At 40.3% G+C, this 24,544-nt stretch overlaps 1 protein-coding gene across 1 annotated transcript in view; it reads left to right on the top strand.

Moving 5' to 3' along the window:
- LOC138385950 (histone-arginine methyltransferase CARM1-like) overlaps positions 1 to 24,544 on the top strand; it is a 161,668-nt gene that overhangs the window by 81,641 nt on the left and 55,483 nt on the right. Inside the window, 1 exon segment of the mRNA XM_069472120.1 lies at positions 503 to 613. Coding sequence (XP_069328221.1) covers positions 503 to 613 — 111 coding nt within the window.

Here is a 24,544-nt window from a genome sequence, read left to right as displayed (position 1 = left end):
GGGGCCTGGTAAAAAAGCACATACATCACTTTTGGATTTTTCAAGACTTCATCTTCAGTTATTTCTAAACATGTGTATATGATTCCAAAAATTATTCAAGACAGTTTTCATTTTGTTCATGCTAATAGATTTGGTGAGGTGAGCTCATTTGTGACACTGCTTTTCTTGGCCCTAAGCATCCTAAAAGCAATCCATGGTACAAAGAAACGATAATAATAATAGCAATGATTTGAAGCATGCCAATTATGTGCCAAGTGCTTTGCATACATTTCATATTATTTAACCCTACAGCCAACTTTAATAGTGGTTATTATTGACCCCATTTAATGTGTGGAAAAAAACAAGTCTCACAGAGATTCATAACTTTGGCAAGGTAAGACCACTAGCAAATATCAAAGCTGGGACTTTAATTAAGTCTCACCTCGATGCCCAAAGCTGGCCTTGCCAACAGACACAAACCTGGTTGTGTTTTCACCCCTTTTTTGTTTTTCTTTCCTTCTAGGTTGTGCTAGATGTTGGTTGTGGATCAGGAATACTGTCATTTTTCGCTGTACAGGCTGGAGCTAGGAGAGTTTATGCAGTTGAAGCCCATTCAGTAGCACAATATGCTGAGGTAAGCAGTTGTATTTTTAAGGCAGTATACTTCAGGACACTGAGTGATGGATTCTTCTAGGTAGGTCATTTAGAATAATTTTTTTAACAGTTTCTGATTTTTTTTTCTATTGAAATGTTACTGCTGATAAAGCCTGACTTTCCTATAGTAACTGATATAAAACAATTTTTGTAATGCCACTGATAATGAAAATAAAGCAATACCTTCTCCTTTCCCATCCACTGGGCGGCAGTGGGGCAGTGGAGGGGTGGGCTGGGAAACAGATGAACGTTTTCTTATCTTTAATGATCCAGGTGAGGAGTAAGATTTCACTGCAGCTAGATTTATTTTTTTCCTTTTAAGTGTTGTACTGACGATAGCTGCACCATTCACTTTAAATCTTACTTTTGGTTTACGGGACTGTTGCTACATGGTTGCAGTCAGAGGAAGAGACAGGTGTCTTGTTTTTCAAGGAGCTTTCGAAGATTTCAGGTTCTGTTAGGAGGGCAGGGAGATGATTTGTTTTAAATACAGTGCTCTATTATCATTATGAAATGTGTACAAATATTAGAAAATAAGTCAAAGTCAAAAGTCAGGTAATAATGGATTTCGGTAATATTTGGATATGATAATAACTCAGTCAAGCTGCAGAGATTGGATGTGTGTGCTCGCACATGAACGGGGTAATGTGCTTGTCATTCACATCTGGAGCAGGCCTGAATTTTAATGAGGGATAGGATGACAGATAGAGAGGAAAGCTTGGCTGCTGCTTCAGATGAACACCATGAAACTTTCCTCCAACCCTGGACACCTGGTAGTTCTGAATGATCGCTGGTTTTGGAGTGAGTGAGCAAAGAGAAACCAAGAGACAAGGAGACAAGTGTGGCGTGTTTGGAGGGAAGAACTGTCAGAGCCTAATGCCTGGTAGATTGTTATATTCCCTTTTCTTCTTCCAGCAAGTTCTAAAAATAATATTTCAGTCATTTACTTCTTCACCAATTCTTAACAGTGGTTTTTACTAAATATTGGCTACATGCAAAAGAATATGTAAAATGTATACAGTGTGAAGAATAACAATACAATGAATGTGTGCCCATTGCCCTTTTTAAGACATAGGCCATTAGCCTTTCCTTTAAAGGCCCATTGACCTTGTCCTGACCACATCTCCTTTCTGCCCTGAACAGAGGGAACTACTATCGTTCTCTTGTTCATTACAGTTTTACCACCTGTGTTTCTATCCCTAAAACTTAAGAACTTTCCATGAATGGACTCATAATGTATATATTCTCCCATAATTTCCTTTTTTTCACCTGATGTTGTATTCCTGAGGGTCATCCTTGTTGATGCGTACAGCTGTTGTTTACACACGCAGCACTGTTGGCAGACTTGGCATAGCTTCCATTATAAAAGAATTATGAATATTTTTGCACACAGTCCCCACTGCATCTTTGCTAAAGTTTCTCGGGCATATACCTAGGAGTGGAATTGTTGAGTCGCAAGACATGCATCCCTTCAGCGTTGCTATATCATCCCAAATTGTTTTCCAAAGTGTTGTACCAATTTTCACTCCCTCCAGCGGTGTGTGAGAATGTCATAGTTCTGTGTCTTTGGCAGCACTTTGAAGTTTTTGCCAATCTAATGTGTATGACACGATATTTGTGGTTTTAATTTGTATTTTCCATGTACTAAAACTTTGAGGATCTTTGCAAGTATTTTGGCCACGTGGGCTTTCTCCTCTGTAAAATGCTTGTTCAAGTCTTTTGACAATTTTTCTTTTGAATTGTTTGTCTAATTCTATTTGTAGGAATCACTTCTATATTCTAGATATTAATCCTATATCAGTTGTGTATGTGGCAAACATGTTCTCCCAGTTCGCACTTTACATTTTCTCTTTCCTAATGGCCCTAGTAAAATTTAGATATGGAATTATAAACTAAAATAGAGAAAAGGAGAATAAAACTTATATAGAGAGAACCCCATAGATGAAAATACCTCTGCTTAGATATTAGTAGGTCTTAAAATGCATTCTTAAGGATGAGGAGCTGAGTTTAGAATTTTGTCTTAAGTGCTGTTCATTCATTTATTCATATCTTCACTCAATTGCAACCTACAATTCTGTTTTTGGGCAAATAGAAACAGGCCTATTCCTGTATTCAAAGAGCTTCTATTCTAATAAGGTATTGACCCTATTGTATCTTGTACCACAGACTAAAAATAAAGTAAAATAGGAGTGGAATAAATAATTTAGAAGCTTTCTTTTCTTCATGTAAGTTTGTTTTTTCATGTACTTTAAAATGGTTTCATGCATTAAATATTTTTAAAACTTTAAAAATCTAATATCCTTCAATGTAGTATATTTTTTATTTTTAAAATGTTATTATTTTTATTTTCCAGACCCTAAATCTCTGATTTTTAACATAACATCAGTTTTTTTGTTAGAACCAAATGTACATAGAGTATTAAAATTTGAAGGTGAATCTTTTTGTATATTTTGTTCTTATTTGAAATATACAAAAATTCAGTTATCTATAACTTATTATTGAGCTATTATTTTTAAATATCTGAAAATCACTATTTCAGAAACATTTAAAAGCCCTTGAAATTTAAAATTGATAAATGATTTACCTTATTGTATACAATGCATCTTTCTGTTAAACTGACTTTTTTTATTTTATGTCTATAATTTTAAGGGGTACAGTTTTGTTAAATGGATATATTGCCCAGCAGTGAAGCCTGGGTTTTTATGTAACCATCATCTGAATAACGTATGTCATATCCATTAAATAGTTTCTAGCCCCTCTCCTCTTCCTAACCTCCCGCCCTTCCAAGTCTCTAATGTTTATTTTTCTACACTTTAATGCGTACACATTATTTAGCTTCCACTTATAAGTGAGAACATGCAGGATTTGACTTTGTTTCTGAATTGTTTCATTTAAGATAATGGCCTCCACTTCCATCCAAGTTGTTGCAAATACATGATTTCATTCTTTTCTATGCCTGAATAGTATTCTGTTGTATACACATACTGCATTTTCTTTATGCATTCATCTGTTAATGGACACTTAGGTTGATTCCAAATCTTTGCTATTGTGAATAGTGCTGCATTAAACATACAAGTACATGCATCTTTTTAATATAATTATTTCTTTTCTTTGGGGTATATACCTAGTAGAGGGATTGCTGGATTGAATGGTAGTTTTATTTTTAGTATTTGAGCAATCTCCATACTGTTTTCCATAGAGGTGTACTAATTTACCTCCCACCAACAGTGTGTAAGTGTTCCTTTTTCTCTGTATGCTCACCAACATCTGTTTCACTTTTTAATAATAGCCATTCTGACTGGTGTAAGATAATAACTCATTATGATTTTAATTCACATTTCTCTGATGCTTAGTGATGTTGAGCATTTGTTATATCCTTGGTTGCCATCTGTGTATCTTCTTTTGAAAAATATCTATTCATGTCCTTTGCACACTTTCTTAAGCGGTTATTTGATTTTTATTGTTGTTGCTGAGTTGTTTGAGTTCTTTGTAAATTCTGGATATGACTCTCCTGTTGGATGGATAGTTTGCAAATATTTTCTCCCCTTCTGCAGGTTGTTCACTCTATTGATTATTTCTTTAGCTGTGTAGAAGCTTTTAAGTTTAATTAGGTCCTATTTGTCTATTTTTTTGTTGTTGTTGTTGCTTATGCTTTTTTTTTTTTTTTTTTTTTTTTTGGAGACAGAGTCTCGCTCTGTTGCCCAGGCTAGAGTGAGTGCCGTGGCGTCAGCCTAGCTCACAGCAACCTCAAACTCCTGGGCTTAAGCGATCCTACTGCCTCAGCCTCCCAGGTAGCTGGGACTACAGGCATGCGCCACCATGCCCGGCTAATTTTTTCTATATATATTTTAGTTGGCCAGATAACTTCTTTCTATTTTTAGTAGAGACGCCTCGCTCTTGCTCAGGCTGGTCTCGAACTCCTGACCTCGAGCGATCCACCCTCCTCGGCCTTCCAGAGCGCTAGGATTACAGGTGTGAGCCACCGCGCCTGGCCTTGTTGCTTGTGCTTTTGAGGTTTTATTCATGAATTCTTTGCCTAGACCAATGCCTAGAAGAGTTTTCCTAGGTTTCTTCTAGTATTTTTATAGTTTCAGGTCTTACATTTAAGTTGTTAATCCATCTTGAGTTAATTTTTGTATATGGTGAGATATAGGAGTCTAGTTTCATTCTTCTGCATATGGCAATCCAATTTTCCCAGTACCATTTATTGAAAAGTGTGTGCTTTCCCAAGTGTATGTTTTTTTTTTTTAATTTGTCAAATATCAGTTAGCTATAGATATGTGCCTTTATTTCTGGGTTCTCTATTCTCCATTCTGCTAGATTTAATAAATGAATTCAGCAAAGTTTCAGGATACAAAATCATTGTACAAAAATCAGTAGCATTTCTATACATCAATAATAGTCAAGCTGAGAAGTAAATCAATAAGGCAATCTCATTTACCATAGCTACAAAAAATTAAATAAAATACCTAGGAATCTATTTAACCAAGGAGGTGAAAGATCTCCACAAGGAAAAGTACAAAACACTGATGAAAGGTTTTTTTTGTGTGTGGTTTTTTTTGTTTGGTTTTTTTTTTTTTTTTTTTTTTTTTTGAGACAGAGTCTTGCTTTGTTGCCCAGGCTAGAGTGAGTGCCGTGGCGTCAGCCTGGCTCACAGCAACCTCAAACTCGTGGGCTTAAGCAATCCTTCTGCCTCAGCCTCCCTACTGCCTCAGCCTTCCTACTGCCTCAGCCTCCCGAGTAGCTGGGACTACAGGTATGCACCACCATGCCCAGCTAATTTTTTTTCTATATATATTTTAGTTGGCCAGATAATTTCTTTCTATTTTTAGTAGAGACGGAGTCTCACTCTTGCTCAGGCTGGTCTTGAACTCCTGACCTCGAGCCATCCACCCACCTCGGCCTCCCAGAGTGCTAGGATTACAGGCGTGAGCCACCGCTCCCGGCCTGATGAAAGGTTTCGAAAATGACACAAAGAAATGGAGAAGCATCCTGTGCTCATGGATCGGAAGAATCAATGTTGTTAAAGTGACCATACTGCCCAGAGCAATCTACAGAGTCAGTACAATCCCTATCAAAGTACCAACATCATTCTTTGCAGAATTAGAAAAAACAATCCTAAAATTCATATGGAACCAAAAAAAAAAAAAAAAAAAGGAAAGAAAGAAAGAAAGAAGTCTGAATAGCCAAAGCAAATCTAAGCAAAAAGAACAAAGCTAGAGGCATCACGTTACCTGGCCTCAGCTTATACTACAAGGCTATATAGTAACCAGAACAGCCTGTTACTGGTGTAAAAATAGACACTTAGATCCATAGAACAGCATGGATGTAGTATTTTTAAGGAAAGAGAGGAATAAACTAGCTAGAGATATTCTTGCATTCCCTAGCCATAGTCCTGCTTCCAACCATGGCATGAACTCTCAACAATCACTAGCACACCATGGGGAGAGCCATTCTAGAACGTTGTGATTGGCTTCTCCAAGAAAATTCTTCTTGTGGTTAAATACACATCAGCAGGATTGTTGCCTTCTCACAGGGTGGGCCTCCCCTCATGGACACTTTTATTTAGCGTGTGGCTACTGTGTAAGGGCCTCTAGCAAGACGCCAATACAGAAAAGAAAAAAAGGGAACACACAAAACTTTAAAACTTTTTATTTGGAAACGTTTTCAAACTCACAGATAAGTTGCAAGTGTACCACGATTATACCTGTGAATAGTCTCTGCACCCCAGCCTGGGCAACATGGGAAGATGCCATCTCCAAACGTCAGTCAGTAAGTAAAAAAAAAAAATAGTTCAAAGACTACTCAGATTCCCTTTACCTAGATTCACCTGCTGTTTACATTTTACCACATTTGTTTTATCATTTGTTCTTGCTTGCTCTCTCACCACATACACATACAGACACACACATGCATGAATATGTATGCATATAAATATACACATACACATATACATATATGTGTATATACATTTATGTATATATGTGTGTGTATATATATAGATAGATATAGAGGCGCACACACACTTTTTCCTACAGGTCAGTTATATACATCATAGCCCTTTATCATTAAACACGTCAGCGTGTGTTTCCTAAATATGAGGCTGTTCTCTTACATAAACCAAAGAAGAACTTAAAGGTGAAAGAGAAGCTGTACAATGACTTGTCCATAGTGTATTTCAATGTTAGTGATAACAGGTGTTTGGGGTTGGGAGCAGTGGCTTACACCTGTAATCCTAGCACTTTGGGAGGCTGAGGCAGGAGGATCACTTGAGGCCAGGAGTTTGAGACCAGCCTGAGCAAGAGTGAGTCCCCATCTCTACAAAAAATAGAAAAATGAGCTGGGTGTGGTGGTGCATGCCTGTAGTCCCAGCTTTTTGGGAGGCTGAGGCAGGAGGATCCCTTGAGCCTGAGACTTCAGGTTACAAGGAACTATGATGATGCCACTATACTCTAGCCCCAGCAGCAGAGCATGACGCTGTCTCAAAAAAAAAAAAAAAAAAAAGCCATAGCATGAACAGAGAGATTTTCACCGTGGTGCTAAGGTGAGAGAAGTCTATACTTATACTTAACTGCCTCTTCTCTTGCATAGTATTTCTAGGGAGAGTTGATTTTTAAAGCATGAAAACCAATGTTCTAATGAATTCCAAAGCACCATAGTTTTATCTCTGGTTTTCGCTTCTGTAGAGGACGTATGTGTTGTTGTAATCTTTCCTTTCTGTGTACAACTGGGGCAAGTTGGGGGCAGAGGTGGCTTTCCAAATTCTGTCAGGGACTGCTGGGAGCCCTGGAAATCCTTGCTGGCAAGTCTGTTTTGTTCCCAAGCCCTTCCCTGCATGTGATCCTAAGAACAGGCTGGTTAAAAATGTATTGAGAGCCAAGGATGATTAGAATCTTCTTAAAGCATGGATTTAACAACAGCCTGCTCCCTCCTGATGAAATCCATGTCCTCCGCCGTGCCCATCACTCCTGCGTGGGTGTCAGGAGATGCTCCCCATGGCCAGGGCCCTTTCACCTCACGGAGGAGGATCTGTACCAGCTTGTGGTTTTCGCTTCTTACACCGATACTAATCTTTACGGTTTGTGGGTGGCAATGTGTGATTGTGAACAGCACAGAGGAGATTTTTACTTTAAGAATAGGCTGATATAGCAGCTTGGCACACAGCGCATGGTGTTCCTTTCGACCTTTTCATTATTTGGTAATTGAACCAGCAGACATTTAATTCTTTTCTCTAGAGTCTTCATTAAATTGCTTGGAAAAGATAAAATTGCAACAAGAAAGAAAAATGTACAAATTTAACTACCACTGCCTGTCCCTGGATTCTTCACACACCAGGCTTCTGGGCTTTAAGTACACAGAATATTCTCAAATTGCACTGAATTCAATTTCAGTTGCACTTTGTGGCTCAGCCTGATTTGTGAACAACTCCCTGTCTGGAGGGCATGCATGTCAAGTCATTTTTTACAGGAGTGGTCATGAGCTTGCAGAGGTGTAGCTACATGTTCTTACCCTGGGTCCCAGGCAACATTTCTGGGTCAATAATAAGAGGCCATTCCTGTTCAAGGAACAGGGCAGAACTAAAGGTCTTCCATGAGTCTCCAAGCTATGAACATGCCCACTTCAAGCTCGAAGCTATCTGTTATCCTTTTTTTTCTTTTCTTATATATGAAACATAAAGCAAAGGCCCCCAGATCATATAGACCAAATGGAAAAGGGAAAAGCATTAATCAAATCTATGCATGTATACAGTTGAGGAAGGACGTATTCCTTAACTTAAAATTGTACACAGATAGATGTCACATCTTTCCACCTAGATGATAAACTCCTAGAAGGGCCAGCAGAATAATAGACTATTAGGGTTAGCAATTATGTTACCACACAACGGGGTTCTTTTGTCTGCTGCACAGGAGGAAGCCAATACACTGAGACAACAGGGGTTGCAGCAGAGAAAGAGTTTAATATTGCAGGGCACTGAGCGAGGAGATGGGAGGAATTTCTCAAATCTGTCTCTCTGAGAATTTTAAGGCCAAGGTTTTTAAAGGTAGTTTGGCAGACAAAGGGCTAGGGAATTGTGTCTGCTGATTAGCTGGGGATGAACTCATAGTTTTGGGAAGCAGAAATTAACTTCTTGCACTGAGATAGTTCCTGAATAGAGGGTTGCAGGACCTGTTGTCAGTTCTCAAGCATGGCCACTGATCTGGTGGGCATCAGCTGGTTCCCCCGAATGCAGAGTCTGGAAAATATCTCAAAGACCAGTCTTAGGTTTTACAATAGTGATGTTATCTATAGATGTGATTAGGGAAGTCCCAAATCTTATGCCAGTCAGGGATATGTGACTCCTAAGCAGTTACAGGAAGGCAAGCGATGCCTATACTTCTGTAGAAATCAGAAGACTTCTGCCACAGTTCTTGTCTTATGGCCCTACATTAATTTATTTTTTTATTTTTTGGGGATAGGATCTCACTCTGTTGCCCAGGCTACAGTGCAGTGGCATCATCATAGCTCTCTGCAACCTCAAACTCCTGGGCTCAAGCAATCCTCCTGCTTCATCCTGCCAAGTAGCTTAGACTATAGGTCCCAGCTGGGTCCCACTATACCCAGCTATTTTGTTACTATTTTTTATAGAGACAAAGTCTCATTGTTGCTCAGGCTGGTGTATGTTACTTTAATATGGGCAGTTTCAATTATGACTAGATATATCTAGATATATGTGTTGTAATCAACTTAAACTTTCAACAAAGTTCTCTGGCACTCAGATTTAACAATGTTCACAATCACTATTGGGACCCTTTATAATTGGACTTTTCTAGTACACAGTTCTTATATATGTCTTATTAGAATTTCTTTTAAGTAATCAGACCAAGTATTTGTGGACCATGAGGTGGTGGAAGTAAAGGCAGATGAAATTGGAACAGTCATGACACTGCCTCTGTAGACCTACTGGATTCATAATCTCAAGCTGCTCTGTCCAATATGGTAGCCAGCAGATACATGTGGTTATTTAAATTTAAATATAAATTAATTAACAATAAAAATCAAATTCCTTAGTCCCACTAGCATTTCTAGTGTTCAGTAGCCACAGGTAAGTAATGGTTATTGGTCATATTGGACAGGACAGATGTAGAACATATTTCTATCATCACAAAAAGTTCTGTTGGGCCGTACTGGTGGAGATGACACAAGTGGCCAAACCTCACCTTTCTGGCATGATGGCCAGGCCAGTGACTGTGTTCACTGCCAGGTATTGGCAGCCATGGCCAGATTATTCTGGTTTGACTTTAGGTAAGGCAGCACTCCCTTAGTTCCTCTTGCTCTGGATGTTGTTTGTCCTTCCCTTATGTGTAAAATCAATCATAGAGCAGGTTCTCTGGGATGTTGAGATTAATATGCAGGAAGTTTATTGGGAAAGGCTCTCAGGAACTTCACCTGCAGGGAAGTGAAGGAGGCAGGGTAGGATTGGGAGAGAGGAGTTAAACTGCAATATAGTCATACTAAATGACTTAGTCAATCCCATAGGGAGTTCTTGAGCTGACGTGGCCCTTCAGAGTTGAACCACCTTGAGGCAGGGGACATTATATTCCACATTTTTATGTGCATGCCCTGCAAAAGGGGTGTGACCTTGGGTAAGTTGGCTCTCTTTGGCTGAGGGCAGTTGCTAGAACACGACTCAGCTGAGAGCCATCATCTGCCAACGTTCCCAGCAGTTAGGGGAATGGGTGCTTTGGTCCAGAAGGAAGGATCTTTGTTGGTATCCCACTGCCTGTACCACAAGATCAAGATAAGAAGCTGATGGAGAATAAAGATAGAGATGATAGCAAATCAAAGGAATGGAGTTAAAGTGAGAGCATAAGCAGGATGATACTAAAAGCTTAGGAAAAGCCATAGAGAAAAGGTTATGAGTCCTTCAGTTGCAAGAAGCAGCTTTCTAGAGACTGAATCACTTGATCCTGATGTGCTCTGTACTAGGCTAAGCCGTGTGAGGACGTACAGCACCTAAAAGACACGATTCCTCCCCTCAAGTACTTTGTAATCCAGTTGCTTTTCAAACAAAATTCTTGACACACAGCGAGTGCCAAGTGCATATGAGGGGCAGAGATGAGACATGCCATGCCAATGCTTGGAACAATCCCCCTGGGCTGGGCTGGTTAGGGAAGCCTTCAGAGAAAAGTTGTGACTTGAATTGGATCCTGAAGGATGAGAAGAAATGAAATGTTCCTCTTTTTATCTTTTCACTTCTTACTGCCAGCAATGAGGTTTTTGAAAACCCTTAGGTTTGCATAGGATCCCCCACCTTAAATATGTTGATAATGTCTTCCTAAATGCTTTGAAGGCCAATTATTGGAAAGACATTTCTAGTTTTTAATCTGGAATGCTAGAAAAAGCGTCTGCTTTGAAGTTTGCCTATATGAATTTATCCTGATTTCAACTCTTTGAGCTAGGGTTTTTCTTCTACTTCCTCCTCACTCTCCCACAGACACCAAATGCCTGAGTCACAAAATTCCATCCAGCCTGTCAACACTTTTTATTTCTGCACTGACAATAAAGTTAAAAGGTAGCAATAAGGAATCCATTAAAAAAACAATAATAAGCATTTGGCATAGCTGAAGTTTTAGAATTTAGAAAGCATTTCTGCGTTTATAAACTCATAGATCTTCAGAAAGAGTCTGCGTGGTGCTTAGACCAGATAGTACCATCCCCACATTACAGATAACAAAGAACTTTGGAGAAGGCAGGTCATGAAGATGGGATGTGGGTTGTGAGAACAATCTCTTGCTGCTTCCTTCTAGAATGTCCAGGTAAGCTGAAACTGGTGGTTTCCTTGAAGGTGAAGAGGCAAATGTGTTTGCTTAGAAGCTGGAGCACTTACCCCTATAAATAATTCATCCAGGAGCCAGGAGAAAAACCATGTTTCTCTTACCAAGGGACCTCTTGTGAAGCACTTAAACGGGAAGACAGTTCTTTCATGCAAGAAGGAAGCCTTCTCCATTGGCACATTCAGCTAGTAACACACTTCACTGAGGAGGAGTTTGAAATAGTCCATGTGGAATGCCACCCTATTTGCTACAAAGCCCCCATCCAAGAAATGAGAATTTTTCTTGTAGCTGGATTGGTGATTGACAAGGCAGGAAAACAACATAGGAGAGAATATTCATGCCTCTTTGCCTCACTCACCACTCAATTCCCTGTAGGGTAGATCCTAAGCACCTTGGCCATGATTCAAATTGAGGATGCAGGTTCTGGAATCACACAGTGTGAGGTTAAATCCCTGCCCCTGTGACCTAATGACCATGTGACCTTGACAAGTGTGTTCATTTCCTATTTCTGCCATCACAAATTAATGCAAACTTAGTGACTTAAAACAATACAAACTTATCACATTGTAGTTCTGGAGGTTGGAAGTTGGAAATGGGTCTTAGGGACTAAAATGAAGGTATTGCAGAAATGCATTCTTTCTGGAGGCTGTAGGGAAGAATCTGTTTCTTGCCTTTAAAGGCTGCCTGCAGTACTTGGATTGTGGCCACGTCATTCCAATCTCTGCTTCTGTCATCACATCTCCTTCTCTGACCCTCCCTCTTACAAGGAATATGTGATTGTATTGGGCCCAACTAGATAAGCCAGGATAATCTCCCCATTTTATGATCCTTAACTTAACACGTTGACTACCACACTAGAAAAATATTTTTTTTCCTTGGGGTCATGGTGTTTTATTATGAAAATAGAATAAAAACTTCAAAAAAAAATGATCCTTTCTAATTTAATGAAAATTTTATTATTTTTTTATTGTTTTCTATGTGTGAATTATATGCAACTTGAAAAGTAGTTCTTTTGGCTACCAAGGTGAAGAGACGCATGAGTTACACATGATTCATAAGGCCCCAGGCTCAAACTAGCATGAGTTAAATACAACTCACGTGGCAATTAATGTATTATTCATATCTGCAAAATCCCTTTGCTATGTAAGGTAACATATTCAGAGTGTTCTGTGGACATCTCTGGGGAGCTATTATTCTGTCTACTGTACAAGTTACTTGACCTTTCTCTACCTCATTTTCTTTACCTTATAAAATTATAAATAATAATAGTACCTCGTGAACATATTACGAGGATTAAATGAGAAAGTCCATATAAAAATTAGCACAGTGCCTGACATTCTGTAGCCATTATTATTATTGTCATCGTGGTTATCATCAGTATCATCATGGGGCCTCATTTCATCCATGTCTCTGTGTAAGTCAACCAGACAGATACCAGAGAAGGGAGACCACCAGGCGACAGTGGAAGCACAGGGCCAGACAGAGAACATTTTCCAAGAGTGTGTTGTCTCAATGGCATTTTGCAATTTCCTTTATTACTCCTTTTGAAAACCAAAACATTACAAGATGTCGAGGCTATGCTTGTTTCCCAACTTTTCTCAAAGGTTCTGCAGACTTGGCAGGGCAGTGTGATGAGCAGCTCTCTGGTATCTGATTCTCAGGAGAAATTCACAGCTGTTCCTAAGTCCTTTCCCCACTTGGTTCTTCCCCTGCTGACCCCAATCTACTCAGTTCTGCTGGGGTGGCCTCCGTGTTGCCCACTGTTCAGAAGGAACACGACCTCTTCTGCATCAAGGAACAATACGGCGGTTCTCAAAGAGGATGCCTTAGAATCCACTGAAGGGCTTTTAAAACACAGATGGCTGGGTCCCATCCCCAGAGTGACTTATTCAGTAGGTATGGGGAGTGGCCTGAGAATCTGCATTTCTCATCAGTTCTAGTGCTGCTGCTTCTGATCAGGGTCCACACTTTGAGAACCACAATGTTATATAACTAGTGTTGTATAACATCGGAACTGAAACAGCCTGTAAAAATGATTTGCCTGGGTGTTTTTGAAAGTTGCACCAAGAAGGCCCTTCAGGGACTGAGTTTGAAGGGGAAGGGAGCTTGAACAGCAACAGTGAGCCTACCTCCCCTAAACCTCTAAAGCAAGGGCAACACTTCATTTATATGTTTTACTTATGGGCTTCTGGATCAACTTTTGTTTACAGAAGGGTCTGGAGACCAAGAAAAAACTTTTGAAACTGAGATCCAACTTCCTCAATTTACAGAGGGAGCCTAGAGAAGTTAAGGGGTTTGTCCAAATCCATGAATTTCCCTCAAAATTCATGTGCTGAAACTTAATCCCCATTGTGGAGGTATTAAGAGGCGGGGAACATCTTCTGGGATGTTTTGGGCTCTGCCCTCGTGACTTAATAAAACGGCTGGTGGGAACTAGGGCAGGCTCTTTCCTTTGCCCTTGTCCTCCTCTGGCCTGTGGTAACACAGTGTTCAGCCCCTTTTGTTCTTTCCATCCCTTCTGCCACGTGAGGACACCTAGATGGTGCCATCTATGAGAAAGGGGCCTTCACTAGACACCGAAGCTATGGTGCCTGGATCTTGGACTACCCTGACTCTAGAACTGTGAGCAGTAAATTTCTGTTCCTTATAAATTGCCAAGTCTCAGGTGTTTCGTTATAGCAGCACCAATGGACTAAGATACCTCTCTGCTCTGGGAAGCTGTTTCCAACATTGATGTGTCTGCCATCTCAATATTGAAACCATAATTCAAGCAACTTCTTAGCTCACTTTGCAACTTCTGAAATCTACTTTCATTAAGCCGAAGTCTTTCTCTCAGCCACCCACCTTCTTCTTTTAGTTCTCTCTTTACCCATCTGCTCCTAGAAGTCTCAATTGTGCGTTGCTGCTGTCGGTCCCTATTTAAGGCCAATTTGAGTCTGGGTGTTACAGGAGAGAAGCAGCATGTTTAGAGACAGTGCTTGTTGAATCTACAGCATTTGTCTACCACGGCAGCTACACATTCTAGGGGAATTGTGATCAGGCCACACATTTTCCTGGCAAGAAGAGCAGGGAAGTTGAGACAGACTGTGACTTACTAGCACACCCAATACTGAAACTGAAAAGCATTCAGATGGGCGATTACTAATCATTGCTGATGATGTCTTAGAGCTCCCTTCACGCTAGCGGGAAATTTGGCTCATCACTGCCCCCCACAATTTTCCCTTTCCCAGCTGGGTAACTCAAGAGTGTCACTGTATGGAAAGTGCCACAAGAAAGAAATAAGCAAGGTCACTGAGTCTGGCTATATGCAACTCTTCAAGACCAGACTGATGTCTAAAGAGCAAAATCAGCCAAATCAACAGGTTGGTGTCTCTGCACAATGCCAAGTAATCACTTGCACTCCTTATTTTCCACAGAACTGATGAATCCTCTTTTGCTCTGAGCGGCTGGTTCTGCCGTCATGCAGCCTCAGATTGGTGTCCAATCTTGCTCTTTCATCTACTGTAGCCGAGGAAATGATAACTGGTTTTGCCACCTGGGTTACTTTTTAATGATCTGAAAGACCACAAGGAGCCGGCATTTCGTTTGTGCACTTTCTCATTCAACAACCTAATAGGTATCTGCAAAGAGCTTTCCTGAAAAGAAAGAAAATGTCTGCTCCTCTCAGGCAGAAGCAATAATGCCGCGTGATTCTCTGATTAAACTATCACACTGTGCATGTTACAGGGCATCTGACCTGCTTGAAGCTGACTTACTGCTGAGGTTTCTTGGTATTTACACTGTTGTTTTCCTGCCAACAAGGTGTGAAATGACAGATGAGTATCCCTAAACTTTTGTGTGAATGGCAAGTAAAGTGCCTAAGAAACTGCTGGGGCCCAGTTGCCTCCCGGGGCAATGCTGGAAGGGGAAATGTGTTTTTCTTTAGGGGCACCCTCTGTGCAAATGAACTTCAATCACGGGCGAAACCAAAGCTGGCACTACAGGGTACGATGCTGGAGGAAAACCACACTGCACAGTCTCCCCACTACCCCAGTGGACAGGCAGCCTCTGCTGACAGGTACAAAAGTTAGAAGTGAAAGCAGGAAAATCATTCTCTGTCCTCTCTGAAGTCTTTAAGAATATAACATTTTAAACCTCGAAACCTCCATTCTGTAGCATCTGGAAAAGCAACTTCCTAAGTGTTGTGGTAGCCAGCACTAAGGCAATGACCTGGTCATTGTTGTGTATATGCACATCTGCAAGCGTTTGGTTATATATCATGCACATTTTGGACTATCCCACCAATATGTATGTAGTGATTTGTTTTGGAAGCTGTATGTGAATTACTGTGTTCACACTTTATGTATGTTGAAACATACTCCAAAGTGAAAGTGATGAGATGCCACTGTACACCCACAAATAGCTTAAATTCAAAGGAATGACAACAAGCAAGTAGGAAAGGATGTAGGGCCGGTGGAACCCTCCTCGTACATCGCTGGTAGAAATGGAAAATGACACAGTTGTTTCTAAAATGGAACTTTCAAAAACAACTGGGAAGTTTCTTACAAAGTTAAATATATTAGTACATTCCTCCTATGACCCAGCAATTCCACTCCTTGGTGTTTTCCTAATAGAAATGAAAATATATGTACACACAAAGATTTGTACCAGAAAACCTGGAAACAACCCAAAAGCCCATCCACAAATGATAGGATAAACCAATTGTGGTATATCCAAACAATGAAATATTGTTCAGCAATAAAAATGAATGGATTGCTTATACACATAACAATATAGATGACTCTTTAAATCATTACGATGATTGAAAGAAGCCAGATATAAAAGAGCATATACTATATAAATCTCTTTGTATGAAATTCTAAAACAGGCAAAACTAACCTACAGTGACAGAAAACCAATCAGTGTTTGCCTGAGGCTGAGGGACGGTGGATGGGTGAAGGGGAGTGGGATTAGCTGTAAAGAGGCATGCAAGAAATTGGAGGGTAATGCATATTTTCTGTATCTTGATTGTGGTGGTTACATGGGTTTATATATTTATTAAAATACATCAAACTATACACTTAGAATTAGTGTGATTTGTTATATGTAAATTATACCTCAATAAACATAATTTTAAAAAACAAAAGTAAATTCCTAGTTAACATTGTGACTGGAAGGATTAATGCAATAATATAAAAAAAGGATTAAAAGGGGGAGAAAAGATAAGGATGAAATAAAGGATATTTTATATTTTTCATTAATGGCACACAAAACCTGATAATGTTACATGGTTTAAACTATGCATTTAATGTTTGGTGTTATTGTGATCTCAAAATCTGGTGGCAAATTAAGTTTTTTTCTATGCTTGGTTATGAGGGCTGTTGCAGCTGGAAACAAACACAAGATATGTAAATTCAAATGGAGGAAAAGCAAAATAGGTTGAGTTAAGTAAATCGTGATATTCATCTTTCAACCTATCTATCATCATGCAAAGCATTTGAAATTCAGCTAATACATTTCTCTTACCCCTGATGTCAAACAGATCTTACAATCTAATCAGAAGGTGTTGCATTTTTACATATTTAAGAGGTAGGTTTAAAATTATTAAAATTCTTCTTTTGAAAGATTTTTGAACAAGTTATAAAATATATTACCAAGGTTTTTAACTTTCACAGGGATGAGATTTTTTATATCATTTTTAGAAACAAAATCACTTAACAATGAACTATCCAAAAAAAAAAAAACACTTCAAAATGTTCTTCCATAGCATGAGTTTCTTTTGAGAAATAGTTCCTCTTTCATTCATTTCTCAAAGTCATCATTATCTCAGAATGGCAGATTAGGTTTATTTTTTCAAAAATACCTCCTGGATAGAATAATTCTGACAGCTACATGTCATCACAGAAAATTTCGACTCTTATCTTTAACTAGAAAATTCCATGATTGATTTGTAAGCAGAGCAACTTTTCTCAGTACTTTGCTATGAAATAACCAGTAAAGGCCCATTGCGGAAAAGATTTTCAAGGACATCTACATGTTACTCCAAAGTGCTGTCTGTCTCCTAAAGGCATTTTGTTTTCATTTTTTTTATAGTGGTAAAATACGTGTAACATAAAATTTATCATCTTACTCATTTATGAATTGTACAGTTCAGTGACAATAAGTACATTTGTATTGTTTTGCAACCGTTGCCACCGTCCATCTCCAGAACTCTTTTCATCTTGAAAAATGGAAACTTTATGCCCATTAAGCAGTAACTTCCCATTCCCCCTTCCACCAACCCCTAGCAATGACCATGCTACTTGTCTCTATGATTTTTGACTGCTCTAGGAACCTCAGATAAATGAAATCATACAGTATTTATCTTTTCGTGACTTACTTATTTCACTTAGCATAATGTCCTCAAAGTCCATTCATGTTGTAGCATGTATCAGAATTTCTTTCCTTTGTAAGGCTGAATAAGATTCCATTGTACATACATGCCATATTTTGTTTATCCATTCATCTGTTCGTAGACATTTGGGTTGTGTCACGAATTCCATTTCGTGCTGCTATAACAAAATGCCTGAGACTAGGTAATTTATAAAGAACAGAAATTTATTTCTTACAGTTCTGAAGGCTGGGAAGACCAAGATCAAAGTACTGGCAGGTTTGGTTGTCTGGTGAGGGTTATATCCTCTGAAGGGGTGAACACTGTCCTCACGTGGTAGAAGGCAGATGGAAGGGCAAGTGAGCCAAATGCTATGTGAAGCCTTTTTCTTGCATTGCTGAAATCCCAGCATGAGAGAGGAGCCCTCATGGCCTAATCATCTCTTAAAGCCCCCACCTCTTAATACTATCACATTGGCAGCTTTTGAATTATGGAAGAGACAATTCAAACTATAGCAGGTTGTTTCCATGTTTTACCTACATGAATAATACTGCTATGAACATGGGTGTGCAAATATTTGAGACCCTGCCTTCAATTCCTTTGGGTATATACACAGAAATAGGTAATTTTGCATTTTTTTGGTGAAAATTGGAAATCCATTACTTTTGCATCAGAATGGACCTAAGAGCTGGTAATGAATGGAGCCAGCTCTGCTATTTTCTTACTATCGCTTATTTTTCCATTATGTCTATATAGGCATGTCTTAGATGTCTTTGAGCTGGAAAGAGGGTGAACAGGATACAGGAAGAAAATGGTGATTGGAGCTCCTCAGTTTGCTTTATTTCCCTATTGAGGATGCTAGGCCCTTTATTGGCAATGCAATATAGAAATTAGGAGTATTAGGCTCTCAAATCAGTGTCTAGGTACAAGCGTGGTTCTACCATTTACTAGCTATATGGTCTTGCAAAAGCTACTTAAACTCTCTACACTTTGGTGTCCTCATCTGTAAAATGAGGACAATAATAGTACAACCTGTCATCAACTCCTTTCCCTCTTTCTTCACATCCAACACATCAAATCTAGGAAACTCTATCTTCCAGGTAGATCCAGAATCCAGCTACTTCTCATGCCCTCCACCACTCCCCTCCAGGCAGAGCCTTCCCTTCCCTAGAATACTAGAGGAGCCTCCTAACTAGTCTTCTTGATTCTTCCCTTGTCCCTCTTATGTTGTTTTCCACATAGCAGCCAGAGAAAGTCTCTGAAAGTTAGAACCTGACACCTCTCTTCTGGAACTTTTCAGTGGTTTCCCATTCCACTCTGGGTAAAATCCAGAGCCCTCGCTGTGGTCTGCAGGGCCATTCGCGGTCAGCCTTCCATTCCTTCTGTTTCTTACCACGCTTCCCTTGCTCACTCTGCTCCAGCACACCTCCACCACGTGGCCTTGCTCTAACTGCTCCCCCTTCTAGGAAACTTCTTCCAGGCAGCCACAGGGCTAGCACACACTCACTGCATTCAGGTCTCTTCAAATGTTCACTTAAAAGGTCTTCATTGACCACTCTATCTAAAGAAGCACCTCCCTTTGGATCATTTTCTTTTCCTTTATCCTGATTTATTTTTATTAATGACCGTTTTATATCTAACACATTTCAAATCAATAGCCTGCTTGTCTGTCTGCTATTACTAGCTCAGTGCTTCTCAATTTTGTGACCCAGTGACTTTGACTCCCAGGGGACATTTAGCAATGTCTGGAAACATTTTTGTTTGTCATGCTGAGGGAAGGGGTAGAGGCCAGGGATGCAGGTAAGTACCCTAAAATGCCCAGGAAAGTCCCCCACAACAAAAAAGATCTGGCTCAAAATATTAATATTGAGAAAACCAGCAGTAGGGTTAAAGTAGCATGAGAGCAGGAACTTGGTCTGTGTTGTCCTGCTCTTTACAACCATGCCTGGCACATAGGAGGTGCACAATACATTTCAGTTGAGTAAATGGATAAAATGAGAATGTGGTAAAGCATGGAGCATAACGTCTGACAAATAGTAACTATTCTCTTTAACATTGAACAATATTTATTGAGCTTTACAGTGTGGCAGGCACTATACTGACTTCTGTGGACAAAACAGTGAGCAAGACATCCTAGGTCCCTGCTTTCATAAAGGTAATCTTTCAGTGGACGTTAATATTAGTGGTTATGATATTAATATTATCACTGTTATTATTTTAGTTTATATCAGTCATCCCGGCTCTACCTAGGGTTTGCCATGAGACCATGGTTTTTTGTTTTGCTTTGTTTATGACAGTGTGATTTTTATTTTTCAGAAATGCTCTGAGAAACTTAGAGAGTTTTGGTTTGCTAGCAGTAGCCTGGTTTAGCATAAATAAGAACTGTAGAACTTGTAATCAAATAGCCGAGGTTGATCATGTCATGGCACTTAATGTAGGTGTTATTACTCAGGATAGGCAAGGTTCTGCCACAGTAACAAAGGACTCCGACTCCTCTGGCCTAAAACAACAGAAGGTTTATTTTTTTCTCACATACATGTCTGTGGCTAAGGCTTACTTTATTGACTAAAGCAATTGATGTGACCAAGTCTGATGTGAATGGAACAAGAAAGTATGATTTTACTGGAGGGAAAGGGAAGATAATATTTGTGGACAACAAGAAAACAGTTCAGTTTCTTCATCTTCAAATATCAGTCAGATTTTGTAAAATTTATTGGCCAGGCTTTCAGTTGCAAACTGCAAAAAGATAACACATATTGGCTTAAGAAAAAAAAAGAGAATTTATTGGATCACATAACCAGGCAGTCCAGAGAAGAACCAGCAACTCAAGCGAGTCTCTCTCTCTCTCTCTTCCTTTTCTCCCCTCTGTTTTTCTCTCCTTCACCCCACCTTAGCTCTTTTTCCTTCTATGTTGAATTCATTCTCTTACTATAGACAGCCCATCTTCACGTGGAAGGAAAGACCACTGACAACCGCTGAATACCACCCTTTCAGATCCATGACTCAGAAAACAAATCTCCAGGTCTACAGTGAAAAAATTCTGGGGAAGGCTTTTGATTAGCCGACCTGCCTACGCGTCTAATCATTATTGTCAGAGGCGTGGGAGTACCATGACTGCCTGGACCTGGGTCACACGCCCACTTCTGTGGCTACGGAAGGGGAATTGGCTGTAATTGGCAGCCCAACCAGCATCGCATGATCAGAATAGCAGACTAAGAATTTACCAGAGAAAGAATAGATCCTGCACAGGTGAAGTTGACTAAAGGATTGAACGCATGCCTACCCTACTCTAAATAGATAAAGCATGTGAAAGCCTTTTGTAAACTTCAGAGCATTGTCCAAATGCTAATTGCTGTTATTATTCTTTTTATGTTGAATAAAAAGCCACATGATTTACTAGAGTAAATTAATGCTGGTGGCAGGCAACTATTGTTCTACACACTTAGTTAGGTGAAAGTAAAGTTGCAATAAACAGGCAAGAGGTTATCTGCAAATGAAGTAAGTCAATGACAAAAACTGTTTAGTATTAAACCCAGAAGTGGTACCTGTTACTTAGGAATGTGGCTGTATCTGCAAGACCATAACTATATAGCTATAATGTGAAAAATTCTGCAGTACGTATGTTCTGAGTGCTATTATGTCCCCAGCTTGGTGCTAGGAGGTATTTTAGAAGAAAGATACAGCCTCTATCTTGGAGAAATGTTCCACTCCAACCAGATCCTGATAGCTCCGTATATGCAGATTATGTCAAGGAAGGATCAGGACAAATTGACTGAATTTTTCACTTTTCCTCCTGATGCCTTGACAGCCTCTTTCTCACACTTACTGCATGATGTTTAATTTAATTCATGTGCTCGAGGCAGCACGCTCTGCATTGCAGCTGTGCACAGTTTGTTTGAAAGGGCTTTCACGGCAAGGCCAAAGGCAGGAAGCAGACTGCCGTGATACCTTGATGAATGGACCCCTTGGGAAAGAAGTGCCTTTATAATGAAGTCACAAAAGAAATCTTCATAAATCTTCCGAAGCCCAGCGGCTTGCATATGTGAGTGCAACTAAAATACTTCCAAAACGACCCTGCCAAAGGTAAATAAGGCCAGTACTAGGCAGAATTTTTATAAATCTGACTGTTGTGTCTCCAGGCACCATTCCTGTAGTCATCTCCCTGTACACAGCCACACATGCATGCACACATACACGCATGAACACACATGTGCGCACACACGCTGTGTCCATCACTGCTGTGAACCCTGCCCCACTTCCAGCTCCCAACGTTTCCTGCTTTTCTAATCAAAACAGGGAAAAAGAAATAATTGTCACTTTCTCTTGTTGATTGATCAACTGGGTTACTCTTGTGTTAATGAATTTGACCTTTTCCATCAGTGTTGCATTTGTCGGCCTTGAACTCTATCTGTGGTAGATGACAGCTTCTGAAAAGAGAGTGGAGGGGGTCTGGAATCGTACTTAACCCTATTGTGACAACAGTCTCGAAGGTGAAACTGATTTCAGTCTGTTTAGCAAACGTGGGCGACAGTGAGGTGGGATCTGTCTCTCTGTGAGCGCCCCACTTCTCAGAACCTTAATTAACGGGGAGCCTTTCCCCAGCACTGGCTTCTAGAAGGGCCCTGGCTCTTGATCTTTGCTTGGTTCCAGGAAACAGAGCTGCTTCGGCGGCAGGAGGGTCCACTGGAAAATGGCCCTCTCCCTTCCTTTCCTTTATCACCTGTGTGTTAGTCTGCCAGGTCTGTGTCACAAAGTCCCACAGGCTGGGTGGCATCAACAACAGGAATTGGCTTTCTCGCAGTTCTGGAGGCTGGGAGTCCGAGATTAAGGCGCCAACAGGATGGGTTTCTTCAGAGGCCTCTCTCCTTGTCTTGTAGGTGGCCTTCCTCTGCCTGTGTCTTCACATGGTCTTTCCTCTGTATCTGCCTCTTCTGTAAGAACACCGGTCATGGTGACTTGGGGCCCACCCTAATGACTTCATTTTAACTTAATTGCCTCTTTAAAGACCTTGTCTCCAAATACACTCACATTCTGAGATACTGGGGGCTAGGACTTCACCATAGCAATTTTGGGGGCACACAATTCAACCCGTAACAGCCTGCCTCCCTCCCCTCACCCTGACTGCTGCCCCGGCCCCGTCACCTCCTTTAACTGCCTGATCCAGGGCAGATTCAACTGACCAAGGCCCCTAGCTGACAGATGGAAGCCAGAGGGAAGAACTAAAGGTTCCCCCCCCAAAAAGCCAAGGGACAAAACCAAGAAAACCTCCAATGCAGAGACGAAAAAGTCGGCAGGTTTGAGGTGGTCCTCAGGAGCAAAGATTTGGATCTAAGGAGTGAGGCAGTCAGAGAGAAACAGAATGAGAGCCACAAGTCAAATGACAAAAGAGGCTCCAGCATATGGCTACTTTCTAGCTGTTTGGGGCACAAGAACTGAGGTAGACTGGGCATTAACCCAGCCTTGCACGATTTATTCAAAATCTGGGCATTCCCATGCTCGCCTTGCTGTCTCTAGTTGGTGATTCTGTGACATTCCCTACCTGGCTTTCTCTGTTCAAAACCCTCTCTCTCCACATTGTTACCTGGTGAGCTCATGGTCCTTCCAGATTTTACTCACATGGCACTTCTGATGTAAAGTCTTCCTAACTCAGTGTATTTTAATTTAGCTGTTCAGAGATCCAACAAGATTATTAAATTCCATGAGAATAGAGACATGTCTTTGCACTTTTTAAGCCCCCACATTAGTAAATTCTCAACAAATGCTTACTCAATGAATATTTTGAATTATGTAGATCAAAATCTTTTTTTGAACTCGGTTTATCTGTTCCTTCATATGTCTCTCATGTTCTGCCTCGTGTGTAGGGAAGTGCATGGTACCTAGCTCAACACCTTAAGTGATATGAGCAGTTTGATGAAATGATTACGAATGCAGACTCTGCCGGCCGGCTGCTCGGACTTGAATTGTGACTTCACTGTGTATGGGCTGGGTGACTGTTTCAGTTTGCTAGGACTGCCATGTCAAAGTCCCACAAACTGAGTGACTTACACAGGAATTTACTGCATTGCAGTTCAGGAGCTTGGAAGTCTGAGATCAAGGTGTCAGCAAGGTTGGTTCCTTGTGAGGTCTGTGAAAGAGAATCTGTGCCGTGCCTTGCTCCCAGCTCCTGCTGGTTTGCTGGAATCTTTGACATTCCTTGGCTTCTGCTGCATCATGCTAATCTCCGCTTTTATCCTCTCACGGTGTACTCCTTGTGTGTATGTCTAGCTCCGCATTTCCCCCTTTTGCAAGGACATAGTCATACTGGATGTAGGGGCTCACCCTGCTACTGTATGACTTAACCAATTACATCTGCAACAACTCTCTTTCCAAAGAAGGTCCCATTCTGAGGTACTAGGGGTTAGGACTTCAGCATACAAATTTGAGGGCTGGCACACAGTTCACCCCGATAGCAGTGACTGTTGGCAAATTACCTAGTTTCAGTTCCCACATTAGTAAAATAGAATAAGAATATAGCCTACCTTATGAGGTGGTTATACAATTAAGTGAATTGATATATGTAAAGCACTTAATATAGCCCATGGTGTAAGTAACCCCTGCATTGTCATTAGCTGTTATTTTTGGTGGGTATATATCTGTCACCTTCACTAACCTATTGTAGGTGGGGAGGGTGGGAACTGTACTTGGTCACATGCATTAATATAGCGGTATCACATCACATGTAGTACAACACATAAGCAGAGTACTTTGT

The sequence above is a fragment of the Eulemur rufifrons genome, chromosome 7 (assembly GCF_041146395.1).
Source record: "Eulemur rufifrons isolate Redbay chromosome 7, OSU_ERuf_1, whole genome shotgun sequence".
In the NCBI taxonomy this organism is placed as follows: domain Eukaryota; kingdom Metazoa; phylum Chordata; class Mammalia; order Primates; family Lemuridae; genus Eulemur; species Eulemur rufifrons.
Note: the sequence above shows the minus strand (reverse complement) of the source record. Positions and strands in the feature narration are given on the sequence as shown.